The sequence below is a fragment of the Entelurus aequoreus genome, linkage group LG22 (assembly GCF_033978785.1).
Source record: "Entelurus aequoreus isolate RoL-2023_Sb linkage group LG22, RoL_Eaeq_v1.1, whole genome shotgun sequence".
NCBI classification, from domain to species: domain Eukaryota; kingdom Metazoa; phylum Chordata; class Actinopteri; order Syngnathiformes; family Syngnathidae; genus Entelurus; species Entelurus aequoreus.
This window is the reverse complement of record NC_084752.1, coordinates 5,356,063-5,371,062: the sequence shown is the minus strand read 5'-3', so window position 1 is coordinate 5,371,062 and position 15,000 is coordinate 5,356,063. Positions and strand designations below refer to the sequence as shown.

The following is a 15,000-nucleotide window of genomic DNA, read 5'->3' as shown; positions in this document are numbered from 1 at the left end:
ATTTAAAACATTTTCTTGAATAAAAAAGAAAGTAAAACAATATAAAAACAGTTACATAGAAACTAGTAATTACTGAAAATGAGTAAAATTAACTGTTAAAGGTTAGTACTATTAGTGGAGCAGCAGCACGCACAATCATGTGTGCTTACGGACTGTATCCCTTGCAGACTGTATTGATATATATTGATATATAATGTCGGAACCAGAATATTAATAACAGAAAGAAACAACCCTTTTGTGTGAATGAGTGTAAATGGGGGAGGGAGGTTTTTTGAGTTGGTGCACTAATTGTAAGTGTATCTTGTGTTTTTTATGTTGATTTAATTAAAAAAACAAAAAAAACCGATACCGATAATAAAAAAAACGATACCGATAATTTCCGATATTACATTTTAACGCATATATCGGCATCTCTACCCTCAACGTAATATTTGGTAGCACACCCTTTGGAAAAAATAACTGAAATCAATGGCTTCCTGTAACCATCAATGAGTTTCTTACACCTTGCTACTGGAATTTTGGACCACTCTTCTTTTGCGTACTGCTTCAGGTGTCTCAGATTTGAAGGGTGCCTTCTCCCAACTGTTGTTTTTACATCTCTCCACAGATGTTCTGTAGGATTTAGATCTGGACTCATTGATGGCCACTTCACTCTCTAGCGCTTTATCTTAAGCCATTTTTGTGTGCTTTTTGAAGTATGCTTTGGGTGGTTGTCCTGCTGGATGGAGACCCAGCTTTCTGACACTGTACTACATTATGCCCCAAAATGACACTGTAAAACTTACCTCCTTCACATTCATCCTCGAGCACACGCAGACACACACACACCACGGCACATATGTGTTAAAAAACATCTAATGACTTGTCCAACATTTCACAGCGACTGTCGAGCTGTGAAGTTTTAAATAACACCAAATGAGTCAAAGCCATTGGTCTTATTTTTTCATTTCAGAATTTTTTTGCACCATTACTGGCTGACCAAACTATTAGGTACACAAACTACAGCCACACTATATACAGTATGGTAAGGTGTGACCATGCTACAATAATATATAAGGTGTATCATTTTGTGTATGTGCATTTGTAAAATTGGACAATATGCAATTATTTGACTTTTTTTTTAGATTGTATTTCTATAGCTGTTTATTCATTGTACTTTATTATTCTGTGTTATCTATACCAGCATGCTGTGTTATTACTGTAAGCCAGAATTTCCCGACCAACCCTCCCACTCTCGCAGCGACTATAAATAGTATCATTTGTCTTGAAAATTGTTATAAGTACACCTGTGCATGACATTCTATCGCTAATAACATTAAATAAAACAAAAAAGATTAATGAAATATAGATTAAGTTATAACAAAAAATAACTTTAGTACCATGGTTTTTTAGTCTGTAACAGAAAAGATTTCAAGTCAATCAATAAATCCAACTTGATTTATAAAGCGCTTTTCATACATGAAAGAAATACATCGCAAAGTGCTTTACAAAGTTAAAAACAATACCCCGATGACCCATATATCCCCCATTATCACATACGCACACACAAACACACGCACACAACATACACATTCGTGCGACTATATAGATAAATGATTGCATGGCCGAATACAGAGGACACATGTGAGTAAACACTATCACAGGAGCCATCTGCACCAGGAGGTCATCAGACCATGGCCACCTGGACGCTGGTGCAACAAATTTGCCTGAAATTAATAAAGAAAATGAAATCCTTATTTAAACTATAAACATTTGTTGACCGACTTCAGCCATTTGATTTTGGAAAATGTAATTAAACAAACTCAATAAATAATAATTAATTTAAATTGATCAGCAACATTAAAAGAAAAGCACAGTATACACTGCAAAAAGTCAGTGTTTAAAAATAAGAACATTTTTTACAAAAATTAGGGGTATTTTATTTGAACTAAGCAAAATTATCTGCCAATACAAGAAAATTTGGCTAGTCAAGACTTTCCAAAACAAGTAAAATTAGCTAACTTCAATTAACCCAAAAATACCTTAAAATAAGTATATTCTCACTAATAACAAGTGCACTTTTCTTGGTAGGAAAAAAAAAGAAGAGACCTTTTTGCTCAATATGTTGAAAAATATTCTTAAATGAAGTAAATGCCAGTGCCATTATCTTGACATAATGATATGCGCTCGGCATTACATTTCGTGAAACCAGCAAACTTATACTAAAAACTAGTTTATTGTTTTTAATGGAAAGGCAACAAGGCAACCGCTTCTTACTCTCGGGGTCTCCTAGCCACTCAGGCAAATCATATTGTCTAAAAATGCATTTTTCCATGGATAACATGACATCATCGCGCCAAGTGCGTGCTCTTTCAGTCAATTAGTGCGCATATATACAGTCCGGCCCCAAAAAAATGTATTGTAATTTTGAAGAATTTATCTGAATATGCATGAATTATTTCTGTTCAAAATTGTTAGAAATGTCACATGTTAAATGTTTAAATATTAACTGTCAGTTTACTGTACTGTGCCAACTGTACTACTATAGGAGTCCGTATTTTCTGTTGTTTCATTGAAAATAAAACAGCAAAGTCCATTTGGCTGTCATCTGTTTTAATTATGAGCCACAATCGTGTCAAAGTCATGATTTTTTTTTTCATGCACGAAATAAAGTAGTTTTATACTTGTGAGTGTTGATGACACAGCTGTGCAACAGTTGATATTCTAGTTTCAAGCATGTTTTACTCAATATAGCTCATCAAATCTCAGCAACAAGCTGTAATATCTTACTAAGACAATTTAGGACCAAAACCCTTAAAACAAGTAAAACACTCTAACATAAAATCTGCTTAGTGATAAGAATTATCTTATCCGACAGAAAATAAGCAAATATCACCCTTATTTGAGATATTTAATCTTACATAGATTTTAGTTTTTGCAGTGTATAAAACATAACCTACAAAACAAAAATGAATATAACAGTATATGCAATTTTTTTTTTAATAAATCAAAATGAGTAAGTCGTGATTAATGGCCACAAAGAGCATGTTTTGCAGTGCACAACTTTTCGAAGTGGTGTTTGAAGCATGATACTGATAAAGCATATTCCCTAGGGGTCGAAAGACTGCTGTAAGCTTCAATTTCCCTGCAGGCACACAACCAAGACTCAATAAAATCGGATCTCATTCAAACTTAAAGGGAGAAAGTTGTGAAAAGATGCACCCCTTACTGTGTTGAACGTCTTTGCAGAGGCACGTCCGGACTTATCAGCTAATTATCCACAAGTCATTTTTGCCTGTTGTATGCTAGCAAATCATCACACCTGTCATTTCCAGTCCTGCACCGTGACTGTATGATATTAATATGCTATTGTTATCTAACCAGGAGTCTTTTTCTTCCAGAGGCTGCAAAAGCTGCCCACCAGTCCGCCATCGGGGGTCTGGTGGTGGACACGCCGCCCCACCCGGCGCTCGGCAACATCCTGGGCCCGGCAGCGGCGGTGCTGTCCAGCGTGCCCCCGCCCTACCAGCCGGTCAGCGTGCGCCATCTGGACTCCCAGTCCAGCACGGAGGACCTCCCGGATTACTTATGGCTGGTCAACTGTGAGAGCAAAAAGCCCGAACCCAACAGGTAAGAAGGACCGGACCGTCTCCGTCGCCTGCGAGACGGCGTCCTGTCTTCCTTTGCTTTCTATCCCGACTGCCACTCTTTGTCTCCATGCCGGCTGGCCTTTGTGTAGCTCCGCGCCGCTTCGCTTGTCTTTGGAGGGAGACCGGGAGTATTTGCTCCTGGAGGAGTGCGAGAGCAGGACTCTTTCTCCACAGCCTAGTCTGTGAGTGGTGCCGCCAGTCTGCTTGTGTGGAGTGTCTCACCCTGTTAGGACCAAAAAAAAAAAACCCAACCTCCAGCAAGGATTGCGGTCCATTTGAGGTGTTTGAACCATCTAACAATTTAGATCAGACCCGTTTAGTCATCACGTGCATGTTTTGAAACTAACCAACAGCATTTGAGTCAGTGTTCAAAAACAAGAAAAAAAAATACAAAAATGAGGGGTATTTTATTTGAACTAAGCAAAATTATCTGCCAATAGATCAAGAAAATTCGGCTTGTCAAGACTTTCCAAAACAAGTCAAATTAGCTAACCTCAATGAACCCAAAAATACCTTAAAATAAGTATATTCTCACTAATAACAAGTGCACTTTTCTTGGTAGAAAAAAAAAGAGACCTTTTTGCTCAATATGTTAAGATTAAAGATTAAAGTACCAATGATTGTCACACACACACTAGATGTGGTGAAATTTGTCCTCTGCATTTGTCCCATCCCCTTGGGGAGCAGTGGGCAGCAGCGGCGCCGCGCCCGGGAATCATTTTGGTGATTTAACCCCCAACTCCAACCCTTGATGCTGAGTGCCAAGCAGGGAGGGAACCGGGTCCCATTTTTATAGTCTTTGGTATGACTCGGCTGGGATTTGAACTCCAACCTACCGATCTCAAATCGGTAACAAATAATATTTCTATTAAATAGGCTTTACTTTGCATTTTAATTAACGTGGGATTATTTTTTGTATCTAGAAATAATAGTACCAACTTTTTTTTTTTTTTTTTCTCCAACATTTGTGGCACTGGCGTGGCGCCCCCTAATGGACGGCGCCCTTAGCATTTGCCTATACGGCCTATGCCACGGGCCGGCCCTGTGTGTGTATATATAAAACATAATTAGTGAAGTTTAGCTAGTAATAACCACTGCTCAAGCACCAGCCCGTTTGCCCTGCTTTAAGGAGACTTATTATACAAGTATAGAAGAGCAGGCAGCAGCTCACACATTCTCATACTTTCTATAACATCCAGGCAGAAGATATGTCAGCCAGCTTGAAAAATGTCTCAACTATAAGCTGCGTAAATAAGCCCAGCATTTTTATTCAAATGTTCGTTACATTACGGTTAAATTTTACAATGTATTAAATCCATACAATTGTCTAGAACTGACTTATTGTCATGTAAAGAAATCCCATATTTTTTAAATAAATTTTCCCAGGAGATTTTCTATATTTAAAGATGCAAATGGGTGATGCTCTTCTTTGACACATGTAGTGAAAGTACAGATGTTTTTGCTGCTAAATCAACCACAACATTAGCGCCACAAAGAACTACTAGTCCGACATTTCTTAAAAAATGATGTTTAAAAACAACAACTGAAAGTCTTGTCCAGCTGTTTACTGATGTATAATATTCATGTTTAAATAACTTTTACTGCAAATGAATATCGGCCTCCTTGTCTACTAATAATCGGTATTATACGGCCCTAAAAAATCATGGGTCGATCTTTAGGCAAATAGAAGTAAGGAAAAGTAATCAATAGGAACAGAATAAAATGGAATATATTGTATTATCATTGCCAATCAAGAACAAGGGAATTGCGGGTCATCCACCAGCAGCAATACACAACAGAAAAATAGATATTTTAACAAAATTCTAAAAACAAGGATACAAATATTGAAAATAATAAAAGTAATAAAATAGGAAACATTTGTTATTGACACAGAGAAAATGTATAACTTGGAGGAAATAGGAACAATAACAAATACAAGCACAGAAAATAATTTAGAAATAATAAATATTGGAGGGTTTGTTTTTATTTGATTGCACAATTCATGAGGTATTTTTGAATATAAAATGTCATCGTTTGGTGGATGCTTACAGTGGGCTTGTTTTCCAAAGATTTACTGATTCAAACATTGATGATACGCCCCCGCCTGTGCACACGCGTGTAGGAAAAGGACGACGTCAATCGCAGGAGCGGTGTTTGAAGTGATTTCTGGTGTCGGAGACCTGTATCCGCTTTTAAGTCATTTCCTTTGCCAAGATCTTTTCTTTGCGGGTGTGAGAGCCAGTCACAGCCACTGTAGTCATAGTCGCCGGGGGCGTGGTCCGCTCAAGCAAATAACCTGTCAGGGTCTTGTTGCGTTTGACCAGATGTTCCTCCAAGTGGGATGTAAAACGCTGGTCAGTCCCAAGTTCCTTAGATGACATATAAACTGAACTCAAATGTACCACCAAGCACAGGACAGGTATTTTGTAATTTATTTTCAAATATTTGAGAATAGAGACCAGCCTCGAACAACACATACAAATGCATAGCCCAAGTTGATCTGACAACATCCCGGAATGCACTCTCCTCTTCAATATCTCCCCCCCCCCGCCCTCACGGAATTATCACAGATGCCCATTGTGTCCGTTATCTCAAGTCGGCCCGAGAAGGGAAGCAGGGAGGACTCCTCTTCTCTGCCTCCTACTTCAAGGCCGTCCACAGTGCAAGCACTTTGTCATGAGACGATCAAAACAATGAAAAGAGTACAAGATGGAACATTAGCTATTTAAAATATGACTATAGAAATATAGAAAGAAGTAACTCTTAATTATGGATAAATGTGGATATATGCATCCGTCAGTCTCTTAATTAGTGCAGGGTCAAAAAACATTAGCATTACCAGCTGTGGCTGTAGGCGACTGCTACTGATGTTGTTTTATTAACCCCACAAGATGGCAGTAGCTGCATATGAAGTATCCAGCTCTGCATGTGCCTTAAAAAGTTGCTCGTCATGCATGTCACACAATGAACTCGTCATCCCAATGAATGCTGATCGAGCAGTTTTCCACTTTCTCATGTGCTCCAAGCTATTCAAGTTAAAACCATTATAATGAACAGCAGTCTCAATTAGTGCCTGCTTCCAGTTTGAGAAATAATGACACTTTGAGTATTAGTAGTAGGGATTGGCCAATTATTCACACCCACGACCATGAAAGGGTGGAAAATGGATGGTTAGATGGGTATTTGGTATTTTGACTTTTGTCAATTTCGGACTACAACATAACTACACGTTATGCGTAGGCTCATTAAAGGAGCGCCGCCAGGTCCATGTTGCGTCATTCAAACACGACAAATATGGATGGCAAATAGGAGACTTATTACATTGAAGTAAGGAAGAGGCAGCAGTGTACACATTCTCATACTCTAACATTCAGAAAAAATAATGAAAAGCCAGCTTGAAAAAAAATGTGAAGTGTCACAGAATAGTTTTTATTTAAATGTTTGCAATATTTAATGTTTCCTCACAAAGAATCATTCAATTGATCAAATCCACAAACTGCTATAAAATTGTATGTACTGTACTTGAGTAGATGGCAAGTTATTGCGATGTAGAAAAATCAAGTTTTTACCAATTTTCTGTAAATTTCCCATATTTTGAAATGCAAATGTTGTTGCTCCTCTTAAGTCAGCAACCCGCGGCTCTCGAGCCACATGCAGTTCTTTAGTGCCGCCCGAGTGGCTCCCTGGAGCATTTTTAAAAAAGGATTGAAAATGGAAAAATATGTGGGAAAAATATTTTTTTTGTTTTGAAGTATGTTTTTTGTTTAAGGACAAACGTGACACAAACCTTCCCAATTGTTAGAAAGCCCACTGTTGAATATGTTTGTGTGTATGATTCACTGATGGTGAACATCGTTTTGTCCTACTAATTTCGGCGGTTTTTGAATGCACCATAGTGTGGACTGTGACGCAACAGTAAAATCTTCCACTCCTTCTTTGTCTCATTTTGACCACCAAACGTTTTATGCTGTGCCTGAATGCACAAAGGTGCACTTTGTTGATGTTATTGACTTGTGTGGAGTGCTAATCAGGCATATTTGGTCAGTGCATGACTGCAAGCTAATCCATGCTAACATGCTATTTAAGCTAGCTGTATGTACATATTGCATCATTATGCTTCGTTTGTAGGTATATTTGAGCTAATTTAATATCCTTTACTTGTATCATCTTTGTATATAATTTAGTTGTGCATGTCTCATGACACATTACCTGTATGTAATATTGTCTGCATTTCAGATAGTTGTTTGTGTGCCATGTTGTTCCAGACCACAGCAAACGTTACCCAGCTTGCCAAATATTGTAATAAATCTATTAGCCTTTAAAGTTTCCTTTAACTTGGACACACACATCTGTACCTTTTGGCCTTTAAAAGCCAGTAATTTCCAGGAGTTATCTCACCCTCTGAGTAGCCTCTGATTTACTAATGGTTTCTAATGTTGTAAAAATGTGTAGAATAAATAATTACATTTCAACATTCCTGTCAACGAATGTTTGCTTCAGCCTGCGACACGTAGTCATTTTGATAGTAGGCTAATATAGACACTTACGTCATGTGTTGCTTTCATTATAACACTTATATAAGACTTTTAAAGTCATTTTGATAGTAGGCTAATATAGCTAATATAGACACTTGCATCATGTGTTGCCTTCATTATAACACTTATAAAAGACTTTTAAAGTCATTTTGATAGTAGGCTAATATAGCTAATATAGACACTTACGTCATGTGTTGCCTTCATTATAACCCTTATATAAGACTTTTAAAGTCATTTTGATAGTAGGCTAATATAGCTAATATAGACACTTACGTCATGTGTTGCCTTCATTATAACACTTATATAAGACTTTTAAAGTCATTTTGATAATAGACTAATATAGACACTTACGTCATGTGTTGCCTTCATTATAACACTTATATAAGACTTTTAAAGTCATTTTGATAGTAGGCTAATATAGCTAATATAGACACTTACGTCATGTGTTGCCTTCATTATAACACTTATATAAGACTTTTAAAGTAATTTTGATAATAGGCTAATATAGCTAATATAGACACTTATGTCATGTGTTGCCTTCATTATAACACTTATATAAGACTTTTAAAGTCATTTTGATAATAGGCTAATATAGCTAATATAGACACTTACGTCATGTGTTGCCTTCATTATAACACTTATATATATGGCTTTTCATTTTTTGTGGCTCCGGACAGATTAGTTTTTTGTATTTTTGGTCCAATTTGGTTCTTTCAACGTTTTGGGTTGCCGACCCCTGACTTAGACACACGTAATAAAAATGTTTGACGTTTCTTGGTGATAAATTAACCACCACATTAAACATTATGGTTTGACATTTCCTAAACAAAAATAAAAGAAAACACTTAAAGCCTTGTCAAGCTGTTTACTGACATACTATTAATTTTAAAATCATTTTTACTGCAAATGAATATTGGGTCCAAATATCGGTTATTGGCCTCCTTGACTACTAATAATCGGTATCGGACCTGAAAAACCCATGTTGGTCCATCTCTAGTTATTGGTGTAAACTTGGTTTCCCCTCATGTCGTCCTCTTAGAGCCCACGCCGAGTGTTCCAAGTCTACCTCCTCCGAGACGGACCTGAACGACAACGTCCCCACTCACCGCACGCCCACGTCCTCCACGTCCTCGGCCAAACATACCTCACACAACGGCTACTTCCCGCAGCACCCGGCCTCCGCCTCGTCCCTCTACGACTCGCCGCCCTCCCGCGGCGCCTCCCTCTTAAGCGACAACGGGCTGTACCACCTTCCCCGCAGCTACTCTCAGGACACCGTGCTCCTCCCCAAGTCGGCCTCCTCCCCCACGGCCCACCCGGACGGCAGCGGCGACGGCTCAGAGCTTTACGTCTTCAACACGCCCTCACGCAAACCTTCCATGGATAGGCAAATGCGTGACCTTTCCATTAGCTACGACATCCCGCCGACACCCGGCTCTAACTCCACCTATCAAGTTCCCCGCACCTTGTCCTCTGCGGGGGTGGGGGGCTCAGACGGGGATGTAATGCCCCCACCCAGGCCGCCCAAGCCTTCGCTCAGCTCCTCCTCGGGGCTGCTGCCGCCGCCCCCTGCTGAGCGTTCCCCGACAGACAATTACTTCGTGCCTCGCTCGGCCTCAGAGACCGACGGAAACTACTGTGTGCCTACTAGTGCTGGGACTAAAGCTTTACGCAGCAACACCATCGGAACGGTGGACTGCTCGCGCATCCGCAAAGGTTTGTATTACTTTTTTCCATGTCTCGGATAAACAGTTCATACCCTTGATTGATTGATTGATTGAAACTTTTATTAGTAGATTACACAGTACAGTACATATTCCGTACAATTGACCACTAAATGGTAACACCCGAATACGTTTTTCAACTTTTTCCACTTTAATCAATTCATGGTAAATTGAATTATTGCATTGAATGTTGTTTTTTTTCCTGTAGATTTCGCCTCCCAGGACTGTTACGACATTCCGAGATCATTCCCATCTGACAAGAGTTGCTCGTTTGATTTCAACGAGAGCTTCAACAGCTACTTTGTAAGTAGTGATATTATGCAAATGAAGCACAAACAACTATTTTCATACAAAGCCTACGTGTCAAAGTCAAGACCCGCGGGCCAGATCCGGCCCACAAATGAATGATCTATGGATATTTGATTAGTATTAGAACACAGCCGCCTGCTGCTGTTTTGCACGCACCAATACTCCATCAGTGTTGGTGCGAGGAATTTTCAAAATGGGGTCACAGGGACCCCATCAAGTCATAAAAATGGGGTTCCACAGTACATTTTTGGGATCCCACTTTTTTGTAACCGTTTTGAAAAGAAATTATAAATGTATGCATTATCCTCTCACTAATATGTTAAATCCACTATGGACTGGACTCTCACACTATTATGTTAGATCCACTATGAACTGGAATCTCACACTATTATGTTAGATCCACTATGGACTGGAATCTCACTATTATGTTAGATCCACTATGGACTGGACTCTCACACTATTATGTTAGATCCACTATGGACTGGAATCTCACTATTATGTTAGATCCACTATGGACTGGACTCTCACACTATTATGTTAGATCCACTATGGACTGGAATCTCACTATTATGTTAGATCCACTATGGACTGGACTCTCACACTATTATGTTAGATCCACTATGGACTGGAATCTCACTATTATGTTAGATCCACTATGGACTGGACTCTCACAATATTATGTTAGATCCACTATGGACTGGTCTCTCTTTTGGAAAAAGGTTGTCGTAAACGTTACTCGATTCATTGAAAAAAAAAAATACAAAAGAAAACAATGTAATCAGTTATAAACATTTATTCACTTTCTTCTTTCCTTCATGGATCTAAACTTTACCGCTGCCGGTATTTTTTTTCTATTTTTTTATTGTAATATTTTCAGAAGGTGTTTGTTCTATTTTTGGCCAAAGTAAGACAAAGAAAACAATCTGAAGTTGTCTTTATTTTTTAGTTTTAATGCCATGATTTTAATAGTCCGGCCCGCGTGTGTACAGATTTTCCTCCATGCGGGCCCCTGAGCTAAAATGAGTTTGAGACCCCTGATATAGAGCATAAAGCCCTTGGCGATTGTGTTTTGCCAAAACACATATGACGTAATGATAAATAAATAAAACATACACTACCGTTCAAAAGTTTGGGGTCACATTGAAATGTCCTTATTTTTGAAGGAAAAGCACTGTACTTTTCAATGAAGATAACTTTAAACTAGTCTTAACTTGAAAGAAATACACTCTATACATTGCTAATGTGGTAAATGACTATTCTAGCTGCAAATGTCTGCTTTTTGGTGCAATATCTACATAGGTGTATAGAGGCCCATTTCCAGCAACTATCACTCCAGTGTTCTAATGGTACAATGTGTTTGCTCATTGGCTCAGAAGGCTAATTGATGATTAGAAAACCCTTGTGCAATCATGTTCACACATCTGAAAACACTTTAGCTCGTTACAGAAGCTACAAAACTGACCTTCCTTTGAGCAGATTGAGTTTCTGGAGCATCACATTTGTGGGGTCAATTAAACGCTCAAAATGGCCAGAAAAAAAGAACTTTCATCTGAAACTCGACAGTCTATTCTTGTTCTTAGAAATGAAGGCTATTCCACAAAATTGTTTGGGTGACCCCAAACTTTTGAACGGTAGTGTAAGTGAATTTGTTTTTTTAAATGTAAATTAAAATTCTAAATGAATAATTTTTTAGAATTAACATTTTCATTTAATATAAAAAAATCCCCATTCATTGATTCCATTGTAATCTTAAATTAGTATATTAAAAACAATCTACTATTTTTTTTAGATATTTATTTATTTATTTATTTACAATACAGGCCAAAAGTTTGGACACACCTTCTCATTTCAATGCGTTTTCTTTATTTTCATGACTATTTACATTGTAGATTGTCACTGAAGGCATCAAAACTATGACACCTGTGACGTGAAAACCCTTTCAGGTGACTACCTCTTGAAGCTAATGGAGAGAATGCCAAGAGTGTGCAAAGCAGTAATCAGAGCAAAGGGTGGCTATTTTGAAGAAATATAAACATGTTTTCAGTTATTTCACCTTTTTTTGTTAAAGGCCTACTGAAATGAATTTTTTTTATTTAAACGGGGATAGCAGATCTATTCTATGTGTCATACTTGATCATTTCGCGATATTGCCATATTTTTGCTGAAAGGATTTAGTATAGAACAACGACGATAAAGATCGCAACTTTTGGTATCTGATTAAAAAAAAGGCTTGCCCCTACCGGAAGTAGCGTGACGTAGTCGGGTGAACATTTCCGCAAAGTTCCCTATTGTTTACAATGATGGCCGCATGAAGTGAGAGAGATTCGGACCGAGAAAGCGACGATTTCCCCATTAATTTGAGCGAGGATGAAAGATTTGTGGATGAGGAAATTGCAAGTGAAGGACTAGTGGGGAGTTGAAGCTATTCAGATAGGGAAGATGCTGTGAGAGCCGGGGGTGACCTGATATTCAGCTGGGAATGACTACAACAGTAAATAAACACAAGACATATATATACTCTATTAGCCACAACACAACCAGGCTTATATTTAATATGCCACAAATTAATCCCGCATAACAAACACTTAGGTGTTTGTTATGCTAGCTCCTAGCTACTAGTTCGAGCTAGTTATAGCTCGAGCGGGTTATATGGATGGGATCCCGTCCATAAAACCCGCCAATACAATTCAAACACCTGCACAACACACACACTCACTCAGCCCAAAGGACCGTTCACCTAACCCAAGGTTCATAAAGCTTATATATTTAACCAAAGTTACGTACGGGCAAGCGATCAAATGTTTGGAAGCGCGCGGGTGGGACCTGATATTCAGCTGGGAATGACTACAACAGTAAATAAACACAAGACATATATATACTCTATTAGCCACAACACAACCAGGCTTATATTTAATATGCCACAAATTAATCCCGCATAACAAACACCTAGGTGTTTGTTAAACAAACACCTAGGTGTTTGTTATGCTAGCTCCTAGCTACTAGTTCGAGCTAGTTATAGCTCGAGCGGGTTATATGGACGGGATCCCGTCCATAAAACCCGCCAATACAATTCAAACACCTGCACAACACACACACTCACTCAGCCCAAAGGACCGTTCACCTAACCCAAGGTTCATAAAGCTTATATATTTAACCAAAGTTACGTACGTGACACGCACGTACGGGCAAGCGATCAAATGTTTGGAAGCGCGCGGGTGGGACCTGATATTCAGCTGGGAATGACTACAACAGTAAATAAACACAAGACATATATATACTCTATTAGCCACAACACAGCCAGGCTTATATTTAATATGCCACAAATTAATCCCGCATAACAAACACCTAGGTGTTTGTTATGCTAGCTCCTAGCTCCTAGCTCGAGCTAGTTATAGCAAGCGATCAAATGCTTGGAAGCGTACTCATGGCATCGCGTCTGTGTATCCAAATCAAAGTCCTCCTGGTAAGAGTCTCTGTTGTCCGAGTTCTTCGATCTTGACTGCATCTTTCGGGAATGTAAACAATGAAACACCGACTGTGTTGTGTTGCTGACTTCCCTTGCAAAATACTCCGCTTCGCACCGACTTTCTTCTTTGCTTGCTCAGCTTCTTTCTCTATAATGCAATGAACAAATTGCAACAAATTGCAACAGATTCACCAACACAGTCCAGAATACTGTGGAATAATGAGATGAAAACAGAGCTATTTCGTATTGGCTTCAATGGGGAAGCCATACCTCTGTTAAACTGGCTACGTCACGCGCATACGTCATCCTCCAAAGGAATTTTCAACTGGAAGTTTAGCGGGAAATTTAAAATGTCACTTTATAAGTTAACCCGGCCGTATTGGCATGTGTTGCAATGTTAAGATTTCATCATTGATATATAAACTATCAGACTGCGTGGTCGCTAGTAGTGGCTTTCAGTAGGCCTTTAAGTACATAACTCCACATGTGTTCATTCATAGTTTTGATGTTACAGCTACCATTGTCCTGTTTGACTAATTTCACTTGATCAAACCGTTTCCACCATTCCACAAGTTGTATCAGGTTACCCCTAGTTTATTACATTTTTAAAAAGTATTTTATTCATATTTCCCCCTTTTTTTAGTATACATTTTCAACTTCTAAGTTATTTTCTTATTATTTATTGTAGTCTTTTTTATTGGTTCGGCAAAGCATGTACTGTGTTTCATAGCTCAGCGTTAAAATATCTGTAACTACAGTTTGCTGGTCTTTGCAGAAAAATAAAGGAATGATGCCAGTGGGCAGCCAGTCCACCGAGGAGGTAGACCAGAACTACGTACCCATGAGTGCCAATTCCCCGTCGCACCACCACTCGGGCAGCTTGTCGGAGCCCGTGCACGAAACCAACTACGTGCCCATGACCCCGGGCACCATGGAGTTCTCCTCGCTGGGGAAGCAAGTCCCGCCGCCTGCCCACATGGGCTTCCGTTCCAGTCCCAAGACCCCCCCTCGGAGGCCCCTGTTGAGCGACTGCCAGCCGCCGCCTGTTGACCGGAATCTCAAACCGGACCGCAAAGGTGAGCACGACCGCTTTGGGGCGGGGGATGCATGCTGGCATTTGAGTGCTGACACTAGTTGGTTCTGCTCACTAATTCAAGCATAAAAGTGTTTTTCTGTTGTGATGTCTAAATGCTAAATGTACTAACCGCCAGCATCCTCCGTGCCCGCCTTTGCCCATCTTATTACATCACTTGAATTAGTTTCACGCTCGTTACATCCTCTTACAGCCCACACAGTGAGCGCCTTGTCAAAAGCCTTTTATTTTTTTTTGTCCTGCA

The 15,000-nt window shown here is 39.2% G+C and overlaps 1 protein-coding gene across 6 annotated transcripts in view; it reads left to right on the top strand.

Annotated features, from left to right (window-relative positions):
* Positions 1-15,000, top strand: part of gab1 (GRB2-associated binding protein 1) — a 133,608-nt gene that overhangs the window by 96,430 nt on the left and 22,178 nt on the right. For all 6 annotated transcript variants that reach the window (XR_009823750.1, XM_062032304.1, XM_062032303.1 and 3 more), the window contains exons 5-8: positions 3,381-3,609; positions 9,204-9,880; positions 10,097-10,191; positions 14,439-14,739. Coding sequence is in view for 5 of the 6 variants with exons in the window: in XM_062032304.1 (XP_061888288.1) it covers positions 3,381-3,609; positions 9,204-9,880; positions 10,097-10,191; positions 14,439-14,739 (1,302 nt within the window). In the remaining variant the exon portion in view is untranslated. The remainder of the gene's footprint in view (positions 1-3,380; positions 3,610-9,203; positions 9,881-10,096; positions 10,192-14,438; positions 14,740-15,000) is intronic.